Below are 19,300 nucleotides of genomic sequence, written 5' to 3'. Positions count from 1 at the left end.
TTGACATGAGCATACACTTGAGGTTTTAGTCAGCTTTATTAATATTTAGGAATTATGAGGACTTCTTTTCTTTATTCTCTTTTTCAATAAAGAACTTCAGGTGTTTATGACACATGAGTAATCTATCTGCTATTCTTATCTTTTTGTACTACCTTTTTTCTAGAATGTACTGTTTTCATTAGTTGTAGCTTGGAGGAACTCTGCACAAAACAAAAGTGTTCTTTTGACACTCATTTATTTCTACAGAACATAATAACGCTAGTTGTTCATAGAATTTATACTTTCCAGAATAATTCCTATAAAATCTGTGACTTTTGTCACGATACTGACCACTTCTCCTAGGATCAGCACCTATTCCTTACTTGTGGGTTGACCTTATGAAAGCACTTCCTCTTTCCATTCTGGTAGGTATGCCCCTAATAAAACATCTCTGTTTTTTAGGCCACAGGTGATCCTATCTTCACGTAGGTACGCCTGCCCTTAGTGAATTCTGGGTACGCCCTCCTTATCATTTCTGAGTAGGCCTCACCGTTCATTACCCTAGTATACATTTCTATGGATAACATAATTAAGTATTTTCTGGTAAAGATGTAAATCTGTCTTAAGCTTCACATTTATTCTTTAATACATCATTTACTCCCCAGAGTCCTCCTCTACTTATCAACTTCTATACTTTCAATAGATACTATGTCAACATATACTATTCATGTCTCACTATCCTTCAATTCATCACAGTATTTATTATACTGACGTTTCTTATTGATCATCATGATTAACGTTCTCTCCTTCTTTCATTTTCTCTCTTTGCACTTGTCTCTTTCTTAGTTTATATACAACTTTTCTTATGCATATTCAATGTAGAACCATCATAACTTCCTATAAATGTGTGCATATTTCTAAATGTACTCATATTTTCCGCTACAACACTTGGCGGTTCTCACATTGTGACAGGCTTTCTTTTCTGTAATTGTATGTTTTTGTCTAAGTGTATATTTGTGTATATGCAGATGTGTGTTCATGTAGTCTGATTCTTTGGCCTTGTTATCTAAATATAAGATGTAGGTTATTAGAAACTACGGAAATAAGGAAGAACTTCAGCGAAAGAAGTTTATGAATATGGAAAGAGGGAAAAAATAGATGGGTCCTCAAATGATAAGTAAGTAAGGAAAAAATAGATGTGGATGCTAGGATCGAAGAAGAGGAAGAAGATAGCCCCAAAGACAGAAAACCCTTCCCACCCCCCTTCCCCAGGATTCCTACCTGTTGCGTGGGATTAGCCGAGCGGTCTAAGGCGCTGCAGTCATGGACTGTGCGGCTGGTCCCGGCGGAGGTTCGAGTCCTCCAACAGGCATGGGTGTGTGTGTTTGTCCTTAGGATAGTTTAGGTTAAGTAGTGTGTAAGCTTAGGTACTGATGACCTTAGCAGCTAAGTCCCATAAGATTTCACACACATTTGAACATTTTTTGATTCCTACCTCTCAGGTACTTGAGTGAGATGCCAGAGGAGGTTTGGTGTTAAATTGTCTCCTACAGAACGGACGGACTTGTCTCACCTTCACTGTTGAGGTCCCCAAAAGAAATGCTAGCAACCCTATGGGAAATGGCAAATGGTGAAGAATCAGGCACACTTGTTTGTGAGGGTTGTTTGAAAGGTGTGCTGTGTGTTTTGTGTTAGGCATGATTTATCTGTTCTTGTAAATCATGCTTAATCTACAATACTCATGCCTTTCAAAATTTATGCAAACCCTCCCATCTATATCACTTCTCATAAAAGGTATAAAATACTCTATGCAAAATAGAAAAGCTGTACACTACGGTATAACAATAGTTTGGCTAGTCACATCCTATTATATTTTCCACAAATATAATACTCTATTTAGTTTATTTTGTCTAGATATCACTTCTTTTCAGTGATTTTCTTAAGTTGTTCTCTATTTTATAGTCATATTCAGTTTTCTAAGCAATAAGATTATAGGATAGTTTTAGACTTTAAAGGAACTCAGTGCAAGAATACTGTTTTGGAAGAAACACAGGAAACAACTTGGGAACCAACGGTCATCACTCCGCCCATTATCTCAGAATGTTAACGTCCCTGGGGGATAGATGACAGAATAGTTTAAGATTTTAAAGGAATTTGGTGCAAGAAACTATTTGGAAAAACACTAAAAACAACTTGGGATCTGACAGTTGTCACTCCATCCATTAACTCAGAATGTTAATGTCCCTGGGGGATAGATGACTCCGCCCGGGTCCCTGGGATCTGATATTAACTTTTCTTGTGCACTGGCAGACCAGTAATTTTCTTTAAATTTCTTTTGAAAGTCCTCCCCAAGAGGAAAAATTCTCAATATTTACTGTACCCCATTCTGAGTCTTCCCCTAGAAGGTACCCCATAGCAAATTCGATCTTCTTAGAATCTTCCCAATTTTTTGGTAATGCTCGGTTAAACCTTTTTAAGGAATGGATTGCATGTACATCTCTACCTGGCTTAAATTTAGAGAATTGTCTAGATAACCATGAATTAGCTCCCCATTGTAAATCAATCACAGCTTCACTAGTTAATACCACATTAGGTGAAGTTACCCTTTTATCTACTTTGTCTTGAATAAGCTTGAATTCTCTCCACAAGTTGTCTGTACCCTTCGTGGTATCACTAAGTTCGCGAGACAGAATAGGCAATACGTTTCCGGAGGTTATGCTCTCAATAACTTTTTGATCTATAGTTTCTTCAACTTGTTCCTCCAAACTACTTACATTTATGATATCAGAGTTCACTATCTTCTCTTTGAAATTTCTTTCTACATGATCTACTCATGTACAGACACTTGTAATTTGCAATTGAATAATCGGTATTAATTCATTATTATTATCTACACTCTCTTTCAAAGTATTCAATCCCTGCTTTACAGCATTAAACTTAACATTGCACACATTTTCAAAGGATCCTAACTTTTCATTAAGTTCAGATTCCACATTATTACATCTGTTCTCAATGTTAAATTCTAGCCTTTCTGATAAATCTTGGAAATTGTCATTCTGTTTCAGACTAAGATCAGTAAACATTTGATTTACATGAATGGTCAAGCAATTAGTTGATTCATTCTTTAAATCTATTTTTAAATTCTCTACTCTACTATTTAATGCATCAAATTCAGTCTTAAGTGCACCCATGCAGTCCCATAGATTACCAAATTCTTTGCTTTGTGAGTCAATTTTGGCATTTAGCAAACCTAGATTTGTCACTTGACTGTTAAGAGTTTCAGTCTGGGTATTTAATTGTGAATCTAACGTGTTTTACTTAAAACTCTGGACATTTAAAGCTTCACTCCGGGTACTTAATTGAGAATTTACCAAGCATAATTATTTCCATAGAATCTCATTCTGAGCATTTGATTGCAGACTCTGAACTTTAATTAAATTTGTCAACTCAGCCCAGTCTGGCACTTCTTTGCTCACTTTCACAGCCATAGCTGGTTCTTGAGTGTCCTCAATTTGTTGTGTATTGTCCATGCTTTTATATGCTTTAGCCCTAGTAAGCATTTAAAACTAACTTTAAATACTATAATTACACAATAAAAGTTCACTCAACAGTATGTACCACTTTGCACTTAAGTAATGAAGTTTAGTTTCACGCTCACCTGGCGTAGAAGTCTCGTTGCGTAGGTGAGCAGATGTAGAGGCAGGTCAGCACCGGTGAACAGCACCTGGTGTCGGCGGCTTTGGATGTAGGTTGGTTTCCTTGTCTGTGTCCCCGTGATGTGTGTGAGAGCTGTATACTCACCACACTGGATCTTCTTGGGTGAAGTTTCTACGCATATTTCTTCTTAGACAAATGTGTTGACATCTTCCTTGCTGTTTTATAGTTGTGAATTTTCCCTGTCTTTCACCATTTTTCATTCAAATTTGGCTTCATTGGATACTTGAACATATTCCAATGTCTCAGAGTAAATCCCTTGTCATGTTATGTTTGGTTGCTAGGGCAATACATAACAACTTACTTTCTAGTTTTTGACTTAAAATTCCCATTTTCTCGGGTCCTTTCACACAGGTCGCCATGTTGTAACGTTTTTGATGGTGATTGAAAGTGTGAAGTAGATGTACAAGCTTCCCACTTCATTTATATGAGGTGACTTACTTGAGATTTGCAGTGGATCTTCTTTGTTTTCTAGCTGGCTGCTGGGAAACTCTCTTGACTTCGTTTCCATAGAATGATGCTAGGTATGGGAATATTTAAGCCTCTCTCTCTACTTGTGAAATAAGTAGTAATGCGAACTTTACATTTCATTAACCAATGGCATATTTGAACTCCATACAGAATAAAATTCTTACTTTCCACATACATATATGTCTTCCAATAAGTCACTCGCTCTGTACAACATCAGAAACAAATTTAATTACATTTATAAAAGATCTGGCTTAATAACCATGACTCTACTTCACATGAATCATAAAATAGGTCTTGCCTCTACCAAGGCTGGATTAAGAGTCTATAAGAGAACTTTTATCAGTTGTTCTTGTTTCACATAACAATAGTCAGTGACACAATACACACAGAGTTGCTTATAAAGTCCATGGTTCTTCCTTACGCATGCACTTACACACCTATGGATTGTCCGACAGGTACTTGTCGGTGCTGTTCGACCGCCGTGTCTACCATCTTACTGCGACTGATTTTAAACCTGCACACACAGACATGTGACGTGCAGTAGGTAGGATTTTATCATCTCACACTCGTATCTAGAATATCGTGTGTTTGAGATGGTAGAAGGCTGAGTGGTTCTAGAATTTACACAGAAATTCTCAAATCATTACAGTATCAGTCCTTTACAGAAACCTTACTGTTTGTTCCATTCCAAAATTCAGTCATGCTAGACTTCTTAAAGACCTTCTCTCCTTCTCTTGCTCCTACTGTGGAAATACTGTTTCACCATCAACCCTACCAAACACTTTTTCACCACCAGCCCTACCAACTAGACTCAGTTTAAAACCAATACTGAACCCTGCCTGACTTAGTTCAGTATTCCAGCTGACCATGACCCCCCCCCCCCCCCTCTTTTGCGCCGATGCAGTCAATTTATTTGAAACGAAGCGTTTAATTCCGCACTGTTGGCTAGTTTCAACTGTTCGCTGCATTTCAAGTGCACATTTTCCACCTTCTAGCTCGTATGGCATTATGCCATAATAATGAACCAAACATGAGATAATAGAGTACTGGTACTCAAGAAAATTTACATCCAAATCTGGACATAGGATTGTGCACTTTAAGCCGAATTATGCATTTTAGTATGGTTCATGAAATTCCGATGCTCTTGAAGTATCCTTTAATGTCTTGTTTCTTTTATGACATCATGCAAGATCTTTTAATGTTTTACACTTCGAACATGCGGGCTTCTTGCATCAACGTAGCTGCGCAGGTGCAGTGACGCCTGTTATCTGGTGCTCTGTGGCAACTGCTGAAACTAACCAATTTCTAGCAGGTCACGGGAAAATATTGCGAATGATGGTTTGAAAAGTGTTACTTTCAAAGTAAATTTCCTTTTCCGCAAAATGAACTATGTGCGAGAATGTACGATGAATTTCTTAGATCACAGGGCATTAGACTCTCATTCAAAACAAACTTTTTGAGGACAACCATCTAGAAGAATTTTGAGCCCAGAAGATCAGACGTTTACGTCGTTATTAGAAATTTTTCTGGCGCATTGTGTGATGTTTCTTAAAGTGTAACATGCGCAAAAAGATCAGTATCATATGTGGAAGCTTAGCTTCTCTTGCAGCTTATTAATCTTCGAGACAAATATTATTTGTGAAAGCTTTGTTTTTCTTGTAGCAACACTATGTCTACTAATTTACACCATTAACTTTTCTTTTTTGTATGTTTGCGCTACTTAAGAGTGATCTTGCTATTGGTTAACTACATCATGTGTGCTATGCTGTCATCAGCTGGCGAGATCATGTGACATGAGCTATGACTGGCTCACAAAAGTGCATCACAATCTGAATTTCATTGCTTCTGAAAGTAACATGCAGTGTTTTGTGGAATTAGAATTTGTAACACGAAAAAATGCAGCATACATGTTGCTGCACATCAAAGATCATTCCAAAACATGTTTATTTCCCCCCTGGGTTTCGTTTTCTAAAGTGCTGGCAAATTCTATGTCTGTGTAGAAAACCATAAACATTCTATGGATTGATAAGTTTTACAGTGCCGAGGAAAAGTATACTGTCACTTAACTCGGAAAAGAGTATTTTCAACCGGGAAATCCGGGAATTTTTTTTCCTTGTTCATGTATACACCCTGATATTACAACTTGTTTTTCAAATAATTTTGTTTTATTGAGTATTTCTACTTTTATCACAAGATTTAAAATTGCTTCTTGTGTCATTCTGCAACTGCTAATCATTCTTAAAATGTCACTCCTCATTGTAAATAAAAAACCACACAATCACACATTCCTATATTATCACAGGCAAAATGACACTCATAAAAGTTCGATGTTGTCCTTGTAGATCAGGCAGCCAAAACTACTTTATTGTTCATTCAGTTGATTGCAGTGTAGTCGTCGTCAGTTTCATTTGCCTGTGGTAAATCATATGATATGTTCCAATCTATGAGGAGAATAATAAATTTTGAAAACGCTTTTGATCAATTATCATGAGAGAAATCTTACTTATATCTTGATGACATAGTGCCCACTGTTCGACAGCTGTAGGCCACTTGAAATTGAGAACAGCTGACACAGCTTTCTTAAGATGTCAGGTACAATTTTTCTCAAAATGACAGTTGTCTAATGACAAGGTCATTGAAACTGCCTGCAGTAATTGTCATTTATTGTGATTTAGACAGTATTATAAGGAAAATAGAAATACACAACAAAATTAAGTTCAAGAACAAACTGAAATCATTATATTTGCTTGACAGTTGCTTCTGCTCCATATAATTTTTAAAAATCTGTTTAAGGCATGTGTGTGGGTGTGTTTGACTGTAATTAAGTGTAATCACTGCATGTAAAAAAGAATTGCTGGCAGGAAAAACTAATGTAAAAGACTATCATTCCCGAGGGAATGCTGACCAATAACATAAAAAACCATCAATATCTCAACAGGTCATTTTAACACATTTTAAGGCTTTTTGAATTCATACCTTGAAAATGACAGGGGTTACTGTGGAAACACCAGAGCTTTTGACGAATTTATCCAGCAGCATTCTCGCAAGTTTATAGAGCGTACAACATGCAGGTAAACGCTTAACTACTCCTTGGGAAATATTTTGAACATTATAGTCTATATACTTCATATGATACAAATTCCTAATCAATAAAGGCTATGAAGTTCTCATATACTATGCATGCAGTTGGTATGTTGACAAACACATTTTTTAAATCACGAATTTTTATAATTAATAAATACTACTACTTTACTTTGTTTCAATGTCTGCATCATAATACCATCACCACCGCTATCTGAATCTGTGTCCAAACCCTCTGATTGTAAATTTATGATGATATGTTAATGGCTTACATCTCCTTACCAGTCTTTATCCTGAAGCATTTCAACATGCTGCTCACAGTGTGCCCACGCTGAAGAGGAGATGTTGTTTATTGCTTCATCCACAAGTGATTCAGTGTCTGTGGTCTTGAATGTTTCACTTTATTCTCCCAAATAGCCTTTAAGTATTGCCCAAAGTAATTCCATGGGATTATACTGACAGTGATATGTGGGTAAATGCAAAACTGTGTGACCACGTTCATGTGCAAGAAAGTTAACTATGCATGCTCTGCCAAATGACATATAAATTAACAAGCTGCAGGTGTTCAGCACTAGTCTGGTCTATACTATGTGAAATCTTATTGTTTTTAAGCCAGTGCAAAATATTCGCTTCCATGATGTTTTGTACTTGGCATTTTCTCTGTAACACTTGCATGATAACTGACATGGCATGTTATTTTGACTGACTTTGAACCAAGGTATGGTAAGAACTATTCATTGAACCACTTCAAAAAACTGACAGTATTCATTTCTGAATGGTAGTCACTGCTGTTTTTCTAACACCCGAATACAAGTGTACTGTTACGAACAAAATCAGAAGAAGAGACAAGTCTTTTACTGCAAGTCTTCCTCGAATGAGTTTAATTCATCAATGTTTAATCAAGCTAATACACTGTTTAACTACCTTCTTCTCTTGTATTGTGCATCTCTGTAAGGGATGTGGTTTGTGCTGCACCTATGTTACTTCATTCAACTAAATTCTCTCTTCATAAGATATTTGAAACCAATGTCTTTTAAAATTCTTTACAATGATGAAGCACCAACTTTGAAGCCCCTGGCAACAGTTGCCTGAACTGCAGGCATGTGTGGGTGAGTTCCGTGTGTGTGTGTGTGTGTGTGTGTGTGTGTGTGGTCCATTTTTGACGAAGGCCTTTTGGTCCAAAAGCTTTATTTGTTACAGTCTTTTCATTGGGCCTATTTGTGACTCAGCATCTCCACTATACGGTGAATGGCAACTTTCCTTTTGATAATATTGTTATATCTGTGATGTATGTATGATGAAAGGTGACAAAAGAAAATTTCTGCCAATGCTGGGAATTGAAGTCATATCTCCTGCTTAGTAGGCTGAAGCACTACTACATCACTCTAGCATAGTGGCTTTGCACATTTGCACAGATTATGCTAGCACATCTCCCTCCTCACTCCAGATTTCCATTCATACCTCAGCCGACATGGTATTGCCCCTAAACTTGAACATCATTGCAGAGGCTCTCCAACCATATTGGAATAGCACCTCAGGAATTGAACAAAATGGGGTATCCTCGCTGAAACCCAGGCATTGGTGGTTTAATTAAATGAAACTCCATGGTTCCAGAGACCTTTTCAAGTCTCAAAACCCAATGACGTATGTATGCAATCTGAAGCATCAGTTGAAAATTTGGATTAAGGCTGGGATTCCAAGCTGGGTCTCTTGCTCACTGCATAGATGCATTAAGCGCTGTGCCTCTCTAACACAGTGCTTTTGCGCAGCTGACTAGACTAACATAGAATGCCTCCTTCCTCAATTATAGTACCCATTCACACTGCAGCCCATTTAGTATTCCCCTTAACTTGAACAGCATTATAGAGACTCTCTGACTGTATTGAAATAATGAATCAGCTTCGCCCGAACTGGGGGATAATTCCTGAAACCTATACACAGTTAGTTTAAGGGGACCACACCCTGCCTATCTAACCCATGTTAATTTAGGCAAGTATTTGACCCATTTCTGAAAAAACTATTTGATACAGGACCTTAATCTTCTTACTGTATGTTACATGATGCTAATAGAGTCAACTGTACTAAAATCTACTTTATCCTTTAAATTTATTAACAAAACATATTAAGTTTTTTCTGCAGAAAATATTGTTTTGTGAACTTCTTAATGGGGGAATATTAATGATTGTAGTACCAGAGGTGGCTTTTTATGTTATGTGGAGTCTCTGAAAATTTCGTTCATTTATCTATGATAGTTTCTGATATAATGAGGCATATGTACTGAAAATTTTAATGTGCGGGAAATTGACTTTAAAAATAACACTTTTGAAATTTGTTACTTACAGTTAATTAAAACTGTCCTGCTGCATATGATGGCCTTTCTTTTGTCTCTAGCAGGTCTTCCAGCTTCTTTTTCACCTTCATCGATGTTTGTCTTGCTTTCTTGGCCATATTAGATGCAGAACTGTCTGCATCGGCTATCCTCATTTTATTGCAATGTTGCAACCCAGTGATCATATTTTCACCAGGATAAATTCCGAGCTTTTTCAGTACCCAACGCTTTCCAATATTACCACAGTTGAATGTAATAACAGCATCATGAACTCCTAGTTTCATTGTATGCATACCTACAAATACAGTTTTAGGAAGGCGGTTCCAAATTATGCTGATGAAACATTCATTTGGGTTCTGTGTCTGCCCATGCAGACATTTCCTTAGAAGGTCTGGATGAGCCAAGTCTCTGAAAATAGGTTTAATTGCTTTAATAACAGCAGCAGAAAGAGAATGCTGGTGAGAATAAGATTCTCCAGTTGCCTGAGCCCTATTGTATTTGCGCCATGAATTTTCTGCTGATGGACACAATCAATGATGTGGCTTATCATCAGTAGAGCACTTGTGGAAGAATGTGGCCCAAACACATCTCTTCATTGCCCCCAGATTTTCTTTATTTCTCCTAACTGCCTGCCCATAGTATACCTGCAAGTTTCCTATTCCAGTTTTAGTTAACCGACTCTGTCCGGTCAACAATTTTCCATTTTCTAATATTTTTCCTCTCATATCAACAGTTAGTTTTCTCAGTCTTGTTCCCAAACGTTTTTGAACATGGCCTACACATTCTATTTTCCTAATAATGGTATCTCCATATGGCTTAGAGTTCACCACATTGTTGTATGCCTTACTGTCACCATCGCCCAAATATTTGGTGTACAGTACACCTCTTGTTTCTATGGAGCGATGAAATATTTGTTGTACTCCATGAACTTCCATACCACCACTTGTTGTGTTGTTATTGTGGTCTTCAGTCCTGAGACTGGTTTGATGCAGCCCTCCATGTTACTCTATCCTGTGCAAGCTGCTTCATCTCCCAGTACGTACTGCAGCCTACATCCTTCTGAATCTGCGTAGTGTATTCATTTCTTGGTTTCCCGCTATGATTTTTACCCTCCACGCTGCCCTCCAATACTAAATTGGTGATCCCTTGATGCCTCAGAACATGTCCTACCAACCTATCCCTTCTTCTAGTCAAGTTGTGCCACAAACTCCTCTTCTCTCCAATCCTATTCAATACCTCCTCATTAGTTGTGTTATCTTCAGCATTCTTCTGCAGCACATTTCGAAAGCTTCTATTCTCTTCTTGTCCAAACTATTTATCGTCTATGTTTCATTTCCGTACATGGCTACACTCCATACAAATACTTTCAGAAACAACTTCCTGACACTTAAATCAATACTTGATGTTACCAAATTTCTCTTCTTCAGAAATGCTTTCCTCACCATTGCCAGTCTACATTTTATATCCTCTCTACTTCGACCATCATCAGTTATTTTGCTCCCCAAATAGCAAAACTCATTTACTACTTTAAGTGTCTCATTTCCTAATCTAATTCCCTCAGCATAAACGGGTTAATTCGACTACATTCCATTATCCTCATTTTGCTTTTGTTGATGTTCATCTTATATCCTCCTTTCAAGACACTGTCCATTCCACTCAACTGCTCTTCCAAGTCCTTTGTTATCTCTGACAGAATTACAATGTCATCGGCGAACCTCAAAGTTTTTATTTCTTCTCCATGGATTTTAATACCTACTCCGAATTTTTCTTTTGTTTACTTTACTCCTTGCTCAATATACAGATAGAATAACATTGGGGAGAGGCTACAACCCTGTCTCATGCTCTTCCCAACCCCTGCTTCTCTTTCATGTCCCTCGACTTGTATAACTGCCATCTGGTTTCTGTACAAATTATAAATAGCCTTTCGCTCCCTGTATTTTACCCCTGCCACCTTCAGAATTTGAAAGAGAGTATTCCAGTCAACATTGTCAAAAGCTTTTTCCAAGTCTACAAATGCTAGAAATGTAGGTTTGTCTTTTCTTATTCTATTTTCTAAGATAAGTCGTAGGGTCAATATTGCCTCAGTGTTCCGACATTTCTACGGAATCCAAACTGATCTTCCCCGAGGTCGGCTTCTACCAGTTTTTCCGTTCGTCTGTAAGGAATTCGTGTTAGTATTTTGCAGCTGTGACTTATTAAACTGATAGTTTGGTAATTTTCACATCTGTCAACACCTGCTTTATTTGGGATTGGAATTATTATATTCTTCTTGTAAGTCTGAGGGTATTTCGTCTGTCTGATACATCTTGCTCACTAGATGGTAGAGTTTTGTCAGAACTGGCTCTCCCAAGGCTGTCAGTAGTTCTAATGGAATGTTGTCTACTCCCGGGGCCTTGTTTTGACTTAGGTCTTTTAGTGCTCTATCAAACTCTTCACACAGTATCATATCTCCCATTTCATCTTCATCTACATCCTCTTCCCTTTCTATAACATTGCCCTCAAGTAGATCATCCTTGTATAGACCCTCTCTATACTCCTTCCACCTTTCTGCTTTCCCTTCTTTGCTTAGAAGTGGGTTTCCATCTGTGCTCTTGATATTCATACAAGTGATTCTCTTTTCTCCAAAGATCTCTTTAATTTTCCTGTAGCCAGTATCTATCGTACCCCTAGTGAGATAAGCCTCTACATCCTTACATTTGTCCTCTAGCCGTGCCTTCTTAGCCATTTTGCACTTCCTCTTGATCTCATTTTTGAGAAGTTTGTATTCCTTTTTGCCTGCTTCATGTACTGCATTTTTATATTTTCTCCTTTCATCAATTAAATTCAGTATTTCTTCTGTCACCCAAGGATTTCTACTAGCCCTCATCTTTTTACCTACTTGATCCTATGCTGCCTTCACTACTTCATCACTCAAAGCTACCCATTCTTCTTCTACTGTATTTCTTTCCCCCATTCTTGTCAATTGTTCCCTTATGCTCTCCCTAAAACTCTGTACAACTTCTGGTATAGCCAGTTTATCCAGGTCCCATCTCCTTACATTCCAACCTTTTTGCAGTTTCTTCAGTTTTAATCTACAGTTCATAACCAATAGATTGTGGTCAGAGACCACATCTGCCCCTGGAGATGTCTTACAATTTGAAACCTGGTTCCTAAATCTGTGCCTTACCGTTATGTAATCTATCTGATATCTTCTAGTATCTCCAGGCTTCTTCCATGTATACAACCTTCTTGTATGATTCTTGAACCAAGTGTTAGCTATGAGTAAGTTGTGCTCTGTGCAAAATTCTACCAGGAGGCTTCCTCATTCGTTTCTTACCCCCAATCCATATTCGCCTACTACATTTCCTTCTCTTCCTTTTCCTACTACCGAATTTCAGCCACCCATGACTATTAAATTTTCGTCTCCCTTCACTATATGAGTAATTTCTTTTATCTCATCATACATTTCTTCAAATTCTTCGTCATCTGCAGAGCTAGTTGGCATATAGACTTGTACTACTGTCATAGGCATGGGCTTCGTGTCTATCTTGGCCACAATAATGCGTTCACTATGTTGTTTGTAGTAGCTTACCCGAACTCCTATTTTTTATTCATTGTTAGACCTACTCCTGCATTACCCCTATTTGATTTTGTATTTACAACCCTGTATTCACCTGACCAAAAGTCTTGTTCCTCCTTCCACTGAACTTCGCTAATTCCCACTATATCTAACTTTAACCTATTCATTTCCCTTTTTAAATTTTCTAATCTACCTGCCCGATTAAGGGATCTGACATTACACGCTCCGATCCGTAGAACACCAGTTTTCTTTCTCCTGATAACGACATCCTCTTCAGTAGTCCCCGCCCGGAGATCCGAATGAGGGACTATTTTACCTCCAGAATATTTTACCCAAGAGGACGCCATCATCATTTAACTATACAGTAAAGCTTCATGCCCTCGGGAAAAATTACGGCCGTAGTTTCCCCTTGCTTTCAGCCATTCGCAGTACCAGCACAGCAAGGCCGTTTTGGTTAGTGTTACAAGGCTAGATCAGTCAATCATCCAGACTGTTGTCCTTGCAACTACTGAAAAAGCTGCTGCCCCTCTTCAGGAACCACACGTTTGTCTGGCCTCTCAACAGATACCCCTCCATTGTGGTTGCACCTATGGTACGGCTATCTGTATTGCTGAGGCACGCAAGCCTACCCACCAATGGCAAGGTCTATGTTCCTGTAAAATTAGTCACACAGTTGTGTTCTTTATGTTCATTGACTTTACAACATTTGCAATATTTAGACATTATCTCCACATCTAACACTTTACTGGTGTCTACAATTGTGGCAGTCACTACTCCATTCACAGAAGTATGTCCTCTTTTCTGCCAACTTCCATCAACTGCAACTGCAATATCTGAACATCCATCATTTTCTTCCACTGCTTCCCTAGCAGCCAGTTTCATGCTTTCCTCACTGACCTCATATACAGCTTTCTCAGTTTTTTCAAATTTATTTGGTGATTGATGTAGGTTCATCAATGAACAAAATGTTCTCCCTGGAGCCATGCCCTTGCCAATAGATTGTAAGGCATAAACTAATCTAGTGTTGATTTCATAAGGGCCACTTGCATATGGTTTTGAAGAACTCGTAAATGAAATCACAGCTGAGAATGTATTGCAAATTAAATCCAAAGCAATTGCTAGGCCTTTTCTCCCACTGGTACTCTCACAAATTTTCAGACTCTGTGACTCACCACACTGTCTACATGGTACAAATTTAGAAATTACATCTGATAATATTCTCAAATTTATAATAATGTTACTGCACCCCTTGTCACTTACAGTAAATTTGCTGTAAGTCTCTTGAAATGGTAAGAGCTTATTTGATGATGCACTTGTTGAAGAATTACGATTAGAAACATCGTTGCCAGGTGACATAACCTCCTGTACAGAAAGCTTTCTAAACTTGTTTCCTCTAACCACGTGTTTAAAAGTGTGTTGTTTACAAACAGCAGAAACAAAAGAATACCAACTGTTGCATTCCAAGGATAGCCAACACACTCGGGAGTAAAAAAAAATCCCTAATATGCAATGTAGGGGATATAAAGATCTAAAATATATGCAGAAAAATGGGTGACAGAACATTGGGCATGCACATAAACACTAGTGGTAGGAAAATGCTCTTTAAATGGTAACCACTACATCATTTTGGCTAATGACTTTGTTCAACTGTGTAGACTACCCTAGCACAACTCCTTCCTCAATCCAAATTCCCATTCATGCTTCATCTAGAATGAGATTTTCACTCTGCAGCGGAGTGTGCGCTGATATAAAACTTCCTGGCAGATTAAAACTGTGTGCCCGACCGAGACTCGAACTCGGGACCTTTGCCTTTCGCGGGCAAGCGCTCTACCATCTGAGCTACCGAAGCACGACTCACGCCCGGTACTCACAGCTTTACGTCTGCCAGTATCCCGTCTCCTACCTTCCAAACCTTACAGAAGCTCTCCTGCGAAAGGAGAGCTTCTGTAAGGTTTGGAAGGTAGGAGACGGGATACTGGCAGACGTAAAGCTGTGAGTACCGGGCGTGAGTCGTGCTTCGGTAGCTCAGATGGTAGAGCGCTTGCCCGCGAAAGGCAAAGGTCCCGAGTTCGAGTCTCGGTCGGGCACACAGTTTTAATCTGCCAGGAAGTTTCATGCTTCATCTATTCTTGCATGTATACATTGTAGATGTTTGAGAATTGGGAAGGCCTCTGGAACCATATAGTTTCATAGTTTCATTTGATTAAACCACTGCTGACGCCTTGGTTTCATGAGGCGCTCTCATTTTTGTCGATGATACTGTGCTATTCCAATACAATTGGAGAGTCTCTCCAATGCTGTTTGAGTTTAGGGGGAATGCCAAGTGGAATGTGGCATGACTGGGAATTTGGATTTAGAATGGAAGCATGCTACGGTAGTGTGTGTGTGTGTGTGTGTGTGTGTGTGTGTGTGCAGTCATGCAAACCCACTATGCCAGAGTGGTATAGTGGATAGCACATCCGTCTAGTGAGCAGGAGACTCAGGTTTGGATCCTACCTTTGTACACATTTTCATTTGTCACTTGGTGTGCATATATACAATGAAAAATGACTGCTAGCTTACTTTTTCGTTGTGCCTATCTGTGACTCAGTGTGTCCTCTGTGTGGTGAGTAGTAATCTATCTTTTCCATAATGTCATTAGTACAGATGCTGTTTAGGAATTTAATGTTATGTATATTAGTAATTATATTTTTTACTTACTTAGTAATGATCAGAACTTTTTTAATGTTGAGGTATTTTAATGCTTTTTTTCACAGTGGATGGTTTTTGTTAAAGTATTATGTATGAGACTGATTCAGCGCCAATTATATACAATATAATTTTGAATTTTTAATACGGCCTCTCATCTGAAACAGAAGCAGCTTTCTCTGTTTGACAAAATATACTTAAATCCATGTGGATTACTTATTATCCTTTCTTTCTCCTTCAATCTCACTATCATCAATCTTATTGCCAAATCAAACTAATATTTCAGTAGAATTTTATGATTAATTCAATATATTCATAGTTGTACACAGCATATGAGATTCAGTGCTGTCTCTGCTGCTACATTGAATCTGGAAACGTTTACCAAAAGAATGATACCAGTGGTCACTGTGAAGATAAGTGCAACAATGGATTGCAGTGAAAGGCATTATTTTTATCTACCATGATATTTCAGAAAAGGAAGTAGTAGGTATTATCAGAAACAGTCTTAATTCAAGTAGACAGTTGATTGTTACTTTGATATATGGATGTTTCTTTTGGTTGTATTTATGGCCTAATTAATAATATCAGTTGTACAATTTCAGGTCTGTAATGTAAATGTAATGAACTTCAAAGAAGAATACTCAAAATGCTTTAATGATAAATTTAATCAAAAAGGGTATAAAAAGGCTGTATTATCAAATATTAAGGTAATTTTTGCATTACGTTTCACTAAATAATTGCTTTGCTGTAATGTGTGGTAGCTTTCTAGTTACACTTTCAACTACTAGGAATATGCATCAAAAATTTACACAGGATTGCATGTTGACCATTTTGATATAAATAACATAAACAATTTCAGGAAAAAATATTTTATTCTGCCATACATGTTGTTTTGGCATGGAAAAGTAACCAACATAACATGATTTTAGACTATAGGCCTTTTCATTTACCAATTATTAGAAATTCACCACAGGTATCATCATCTCTCACTGACAAAAATAACGATGTGGAAAATATGATTCAAAATACCACAGTCACCTCTAGTGACTATAGAACAAACAACAGTGATCTTCCAGCAACAAGTACATGTAAAACTGATGTTTAAACTGATAGCCAAGGCTGAGGAATAGGCTCTGAACTGCAAAGTATATGTAGACATGAGATCAATAGCATGGTAAAATTGGGTGTGGATTTCAGGGCAGCAACTGCAGTCAGTGACGAACTAATCTCAGGGTTAAACTAGTGAGTTTTCTGTCTTCCTTGTGGAGATAAACAACTTAGCAAAGAATTATGGAAAGGATTTCATGCTTTCCCTTAAGCAGAGGCTGTACAAATTCAGAAATATGAATGTGATCATTTTTTTTCTGTAATCTATCACCATGATCTAAGTAATTGTTCCTGTGTGATTAAAGAAGTAGAAAAAATGAGTAAGGCTGCACAAATTATGTGCAGGGACTTTAAAAAGGCAACACACATTGATATCAGCACACTAATGAGGTGACTTCATACAGCACAAGGTTTACACATCAACAGACTGCAAAAGGCATTTGTTATCAGTCGTAAGACTCAGATATAGTGCATATGAAATCGAACATGCAGTCAGGTTTTAAGCAAGTTATACCTCTGAAAGAGAAAAGTTATGTATGTTCTGGAATTTAACTTGGGATGTGATGAAACAGTACTGGTCGTAGTCTCTAAAAAGACCAAGAGCGGTGATGAAAATGCTTTTTTAGCGGAAGCACGTCCAACTTAGACAGTTACAGTGTGTGTAATTTGGATATGCCAAATGCAGGTGAATGCTTGTTTGAGAAAGAAAACAGTGATAAAATATTTACTGTGTTGCAAGCGAATGTCTGTTGTGCATGAAATAAATTATTGGAATTGGAACATTTTTGTAGTGTAAAGGATGTAGATGTGATAGTTGTATCAGAACACTGGCTAACAGAAAATCAGATGAACAGTTTCATTCCTTACAGATATGTTGTTGCTGAAATAATGTGTAGAAAACAGAAAAAAATGGTTGTGCAGGAATTTACATCAAGAATTAGAACTGGAACATTTTTGTAGCATTAAGGATGAAGATATGATGTGTGTAACAGAACACTGGCTAACAGAAAATCAAATTACCAGTTTTGCTCCTCAAGGGTATCTTGTTGCTGACATAATGTGCAGGAAACACAGAAAAAATAGTAGTCCTGGAAATTACATAACCATTGTCCAAATTTTACAGAATTAAACATTATGCCATACTTTTTAAGTTTAAAAGAAAGCTTGTTATCTGTGGAGCTTTAATATTGAAGTGGGCGATTCAAAGGAACAAGATACCAGAACGTTTTAAGATTTTTAAACTAAAATTGCATAAACAAGTTATTGAAGCATATCTAGACATTATTATTGTTAATTCACATGGGGAGGATGTATAGGTTCTTTAAATGGCTTACACACATAAATAAAAAATTGTAATGATCCTTGTTCCCCCTATCCCTGTACTGCAAAGATATCATAGTGAGGTATGAGTTTATCTGAGTAAGCTGACCAAGCTGACCCATTCCCATAGTGATGACCCCGCAGTTTGTTCCTGTTTCAAGTCTTCTGCACTGGTGTTCATGCAACAAGTTATATGCACTATGCAGTGACCATGCCAAACAATGCCTTGTTCGAAGATGTGAAAGCACAACTCCGCTCACTGAGTTTTGTTGTTCCTTCGCCAACAACGTATTCATCATTTATGCACAGTGATTCACGTTCTCAACCAACACCGCATGCTAATCTCATTAGTTTCCAATGGTTGACAACTGCACTGTTAGAGTGAACAATGGACTCAAGACTTTGTGTCAACAGATTATGCCCATCTGACAGTGAAATGTCAGATTTCGAACTGTGTCTCTTCAAATCGAGTGTTTCAAATACAAAGTGGTCTCAATTTGAACACGTGTTTAGCCACCCACCGGCATGTTACATCATCTACTGTCAGGTCATGTGCAATGCCGCCATTACTACAAACCATGCCGGATCCGTTCCACACACATGGTGTTCCAGTTGTGTCCAATTTACATGAACAATTCAGTGTTTCGCGTAACATGGATCCGTTACCTCGCCTCAGTGGCCTGCCACATGCACTACAGGCATGTTATGCATCAAATATTTTCCATGTGGGTGGCGTTCTCAACCCCCCCCCCCACCACCACCCACCCCCCACCCCCCTCACTTGCTGGGGTTTCCGGTTGCTCGACCACCTGCCACTCCCACAGCACCACCTGTGTCTGCCTCGCCTGCCTATCGCCCTTTTCCAGAAGTGGGTCGTTTCCGTCCAGCACTCATCACTCATGGTCCAGTTTCCAGGCACCCCTCGTGTGCAGTCCATCTGCCTGTTTCCATGGAACCGTCCATGCCTGCTGAGCCGTGTTTTCGTGACACACAGTCAACTATGCCAGCTGCCGCTACTACGGATTCGCTCACCGGTTTAAATCCAGGCCTAG

At 38.2% G+C, this 19,300-nt stretch overlaps 1 protein-coding gene across 1 annotated transcript in view; it reads left to right on the top strand.

The window, feature by feature from the left end:
• LOC126188079 (uncharacterized) overlaps positions 1–19,300 on the top strand; it is a 278,375-nt gene that overhangs the window by 177,190 nt on the left and 81,885 nt on the right. Inside the window, exon 6 of the mRNA XM_049929531.1 lies at positions 16,424–16,528. Within this exon, the coding sequence (XP_049785488.1) occupies positions 16,424–16,528 (105 nt within the window). The remainder of the gene's footprint in view (positions 1–16,423; positions 16,529–19,300) is intronic.

The sequence above is a fragment of the Schistocerca cancellata genome, chromosome 5, assembly GCF_023864275.1.
Source record: "Schistocerca cancellata isolate TAMUIC-IGC-003103 chromosome 5, iqSchCanc2.1, whole genome shotgun sequence".
Taxonomy (NCBI): Eukaryota; Metazoa; Arthropoda; class Insecta; order Orthoptera; family Acrididae; genus Schistocerca; species Schistocerca cancellata.
This window is presented reverse-complemented; position numbering and strand designations above follow the sequence as displayed.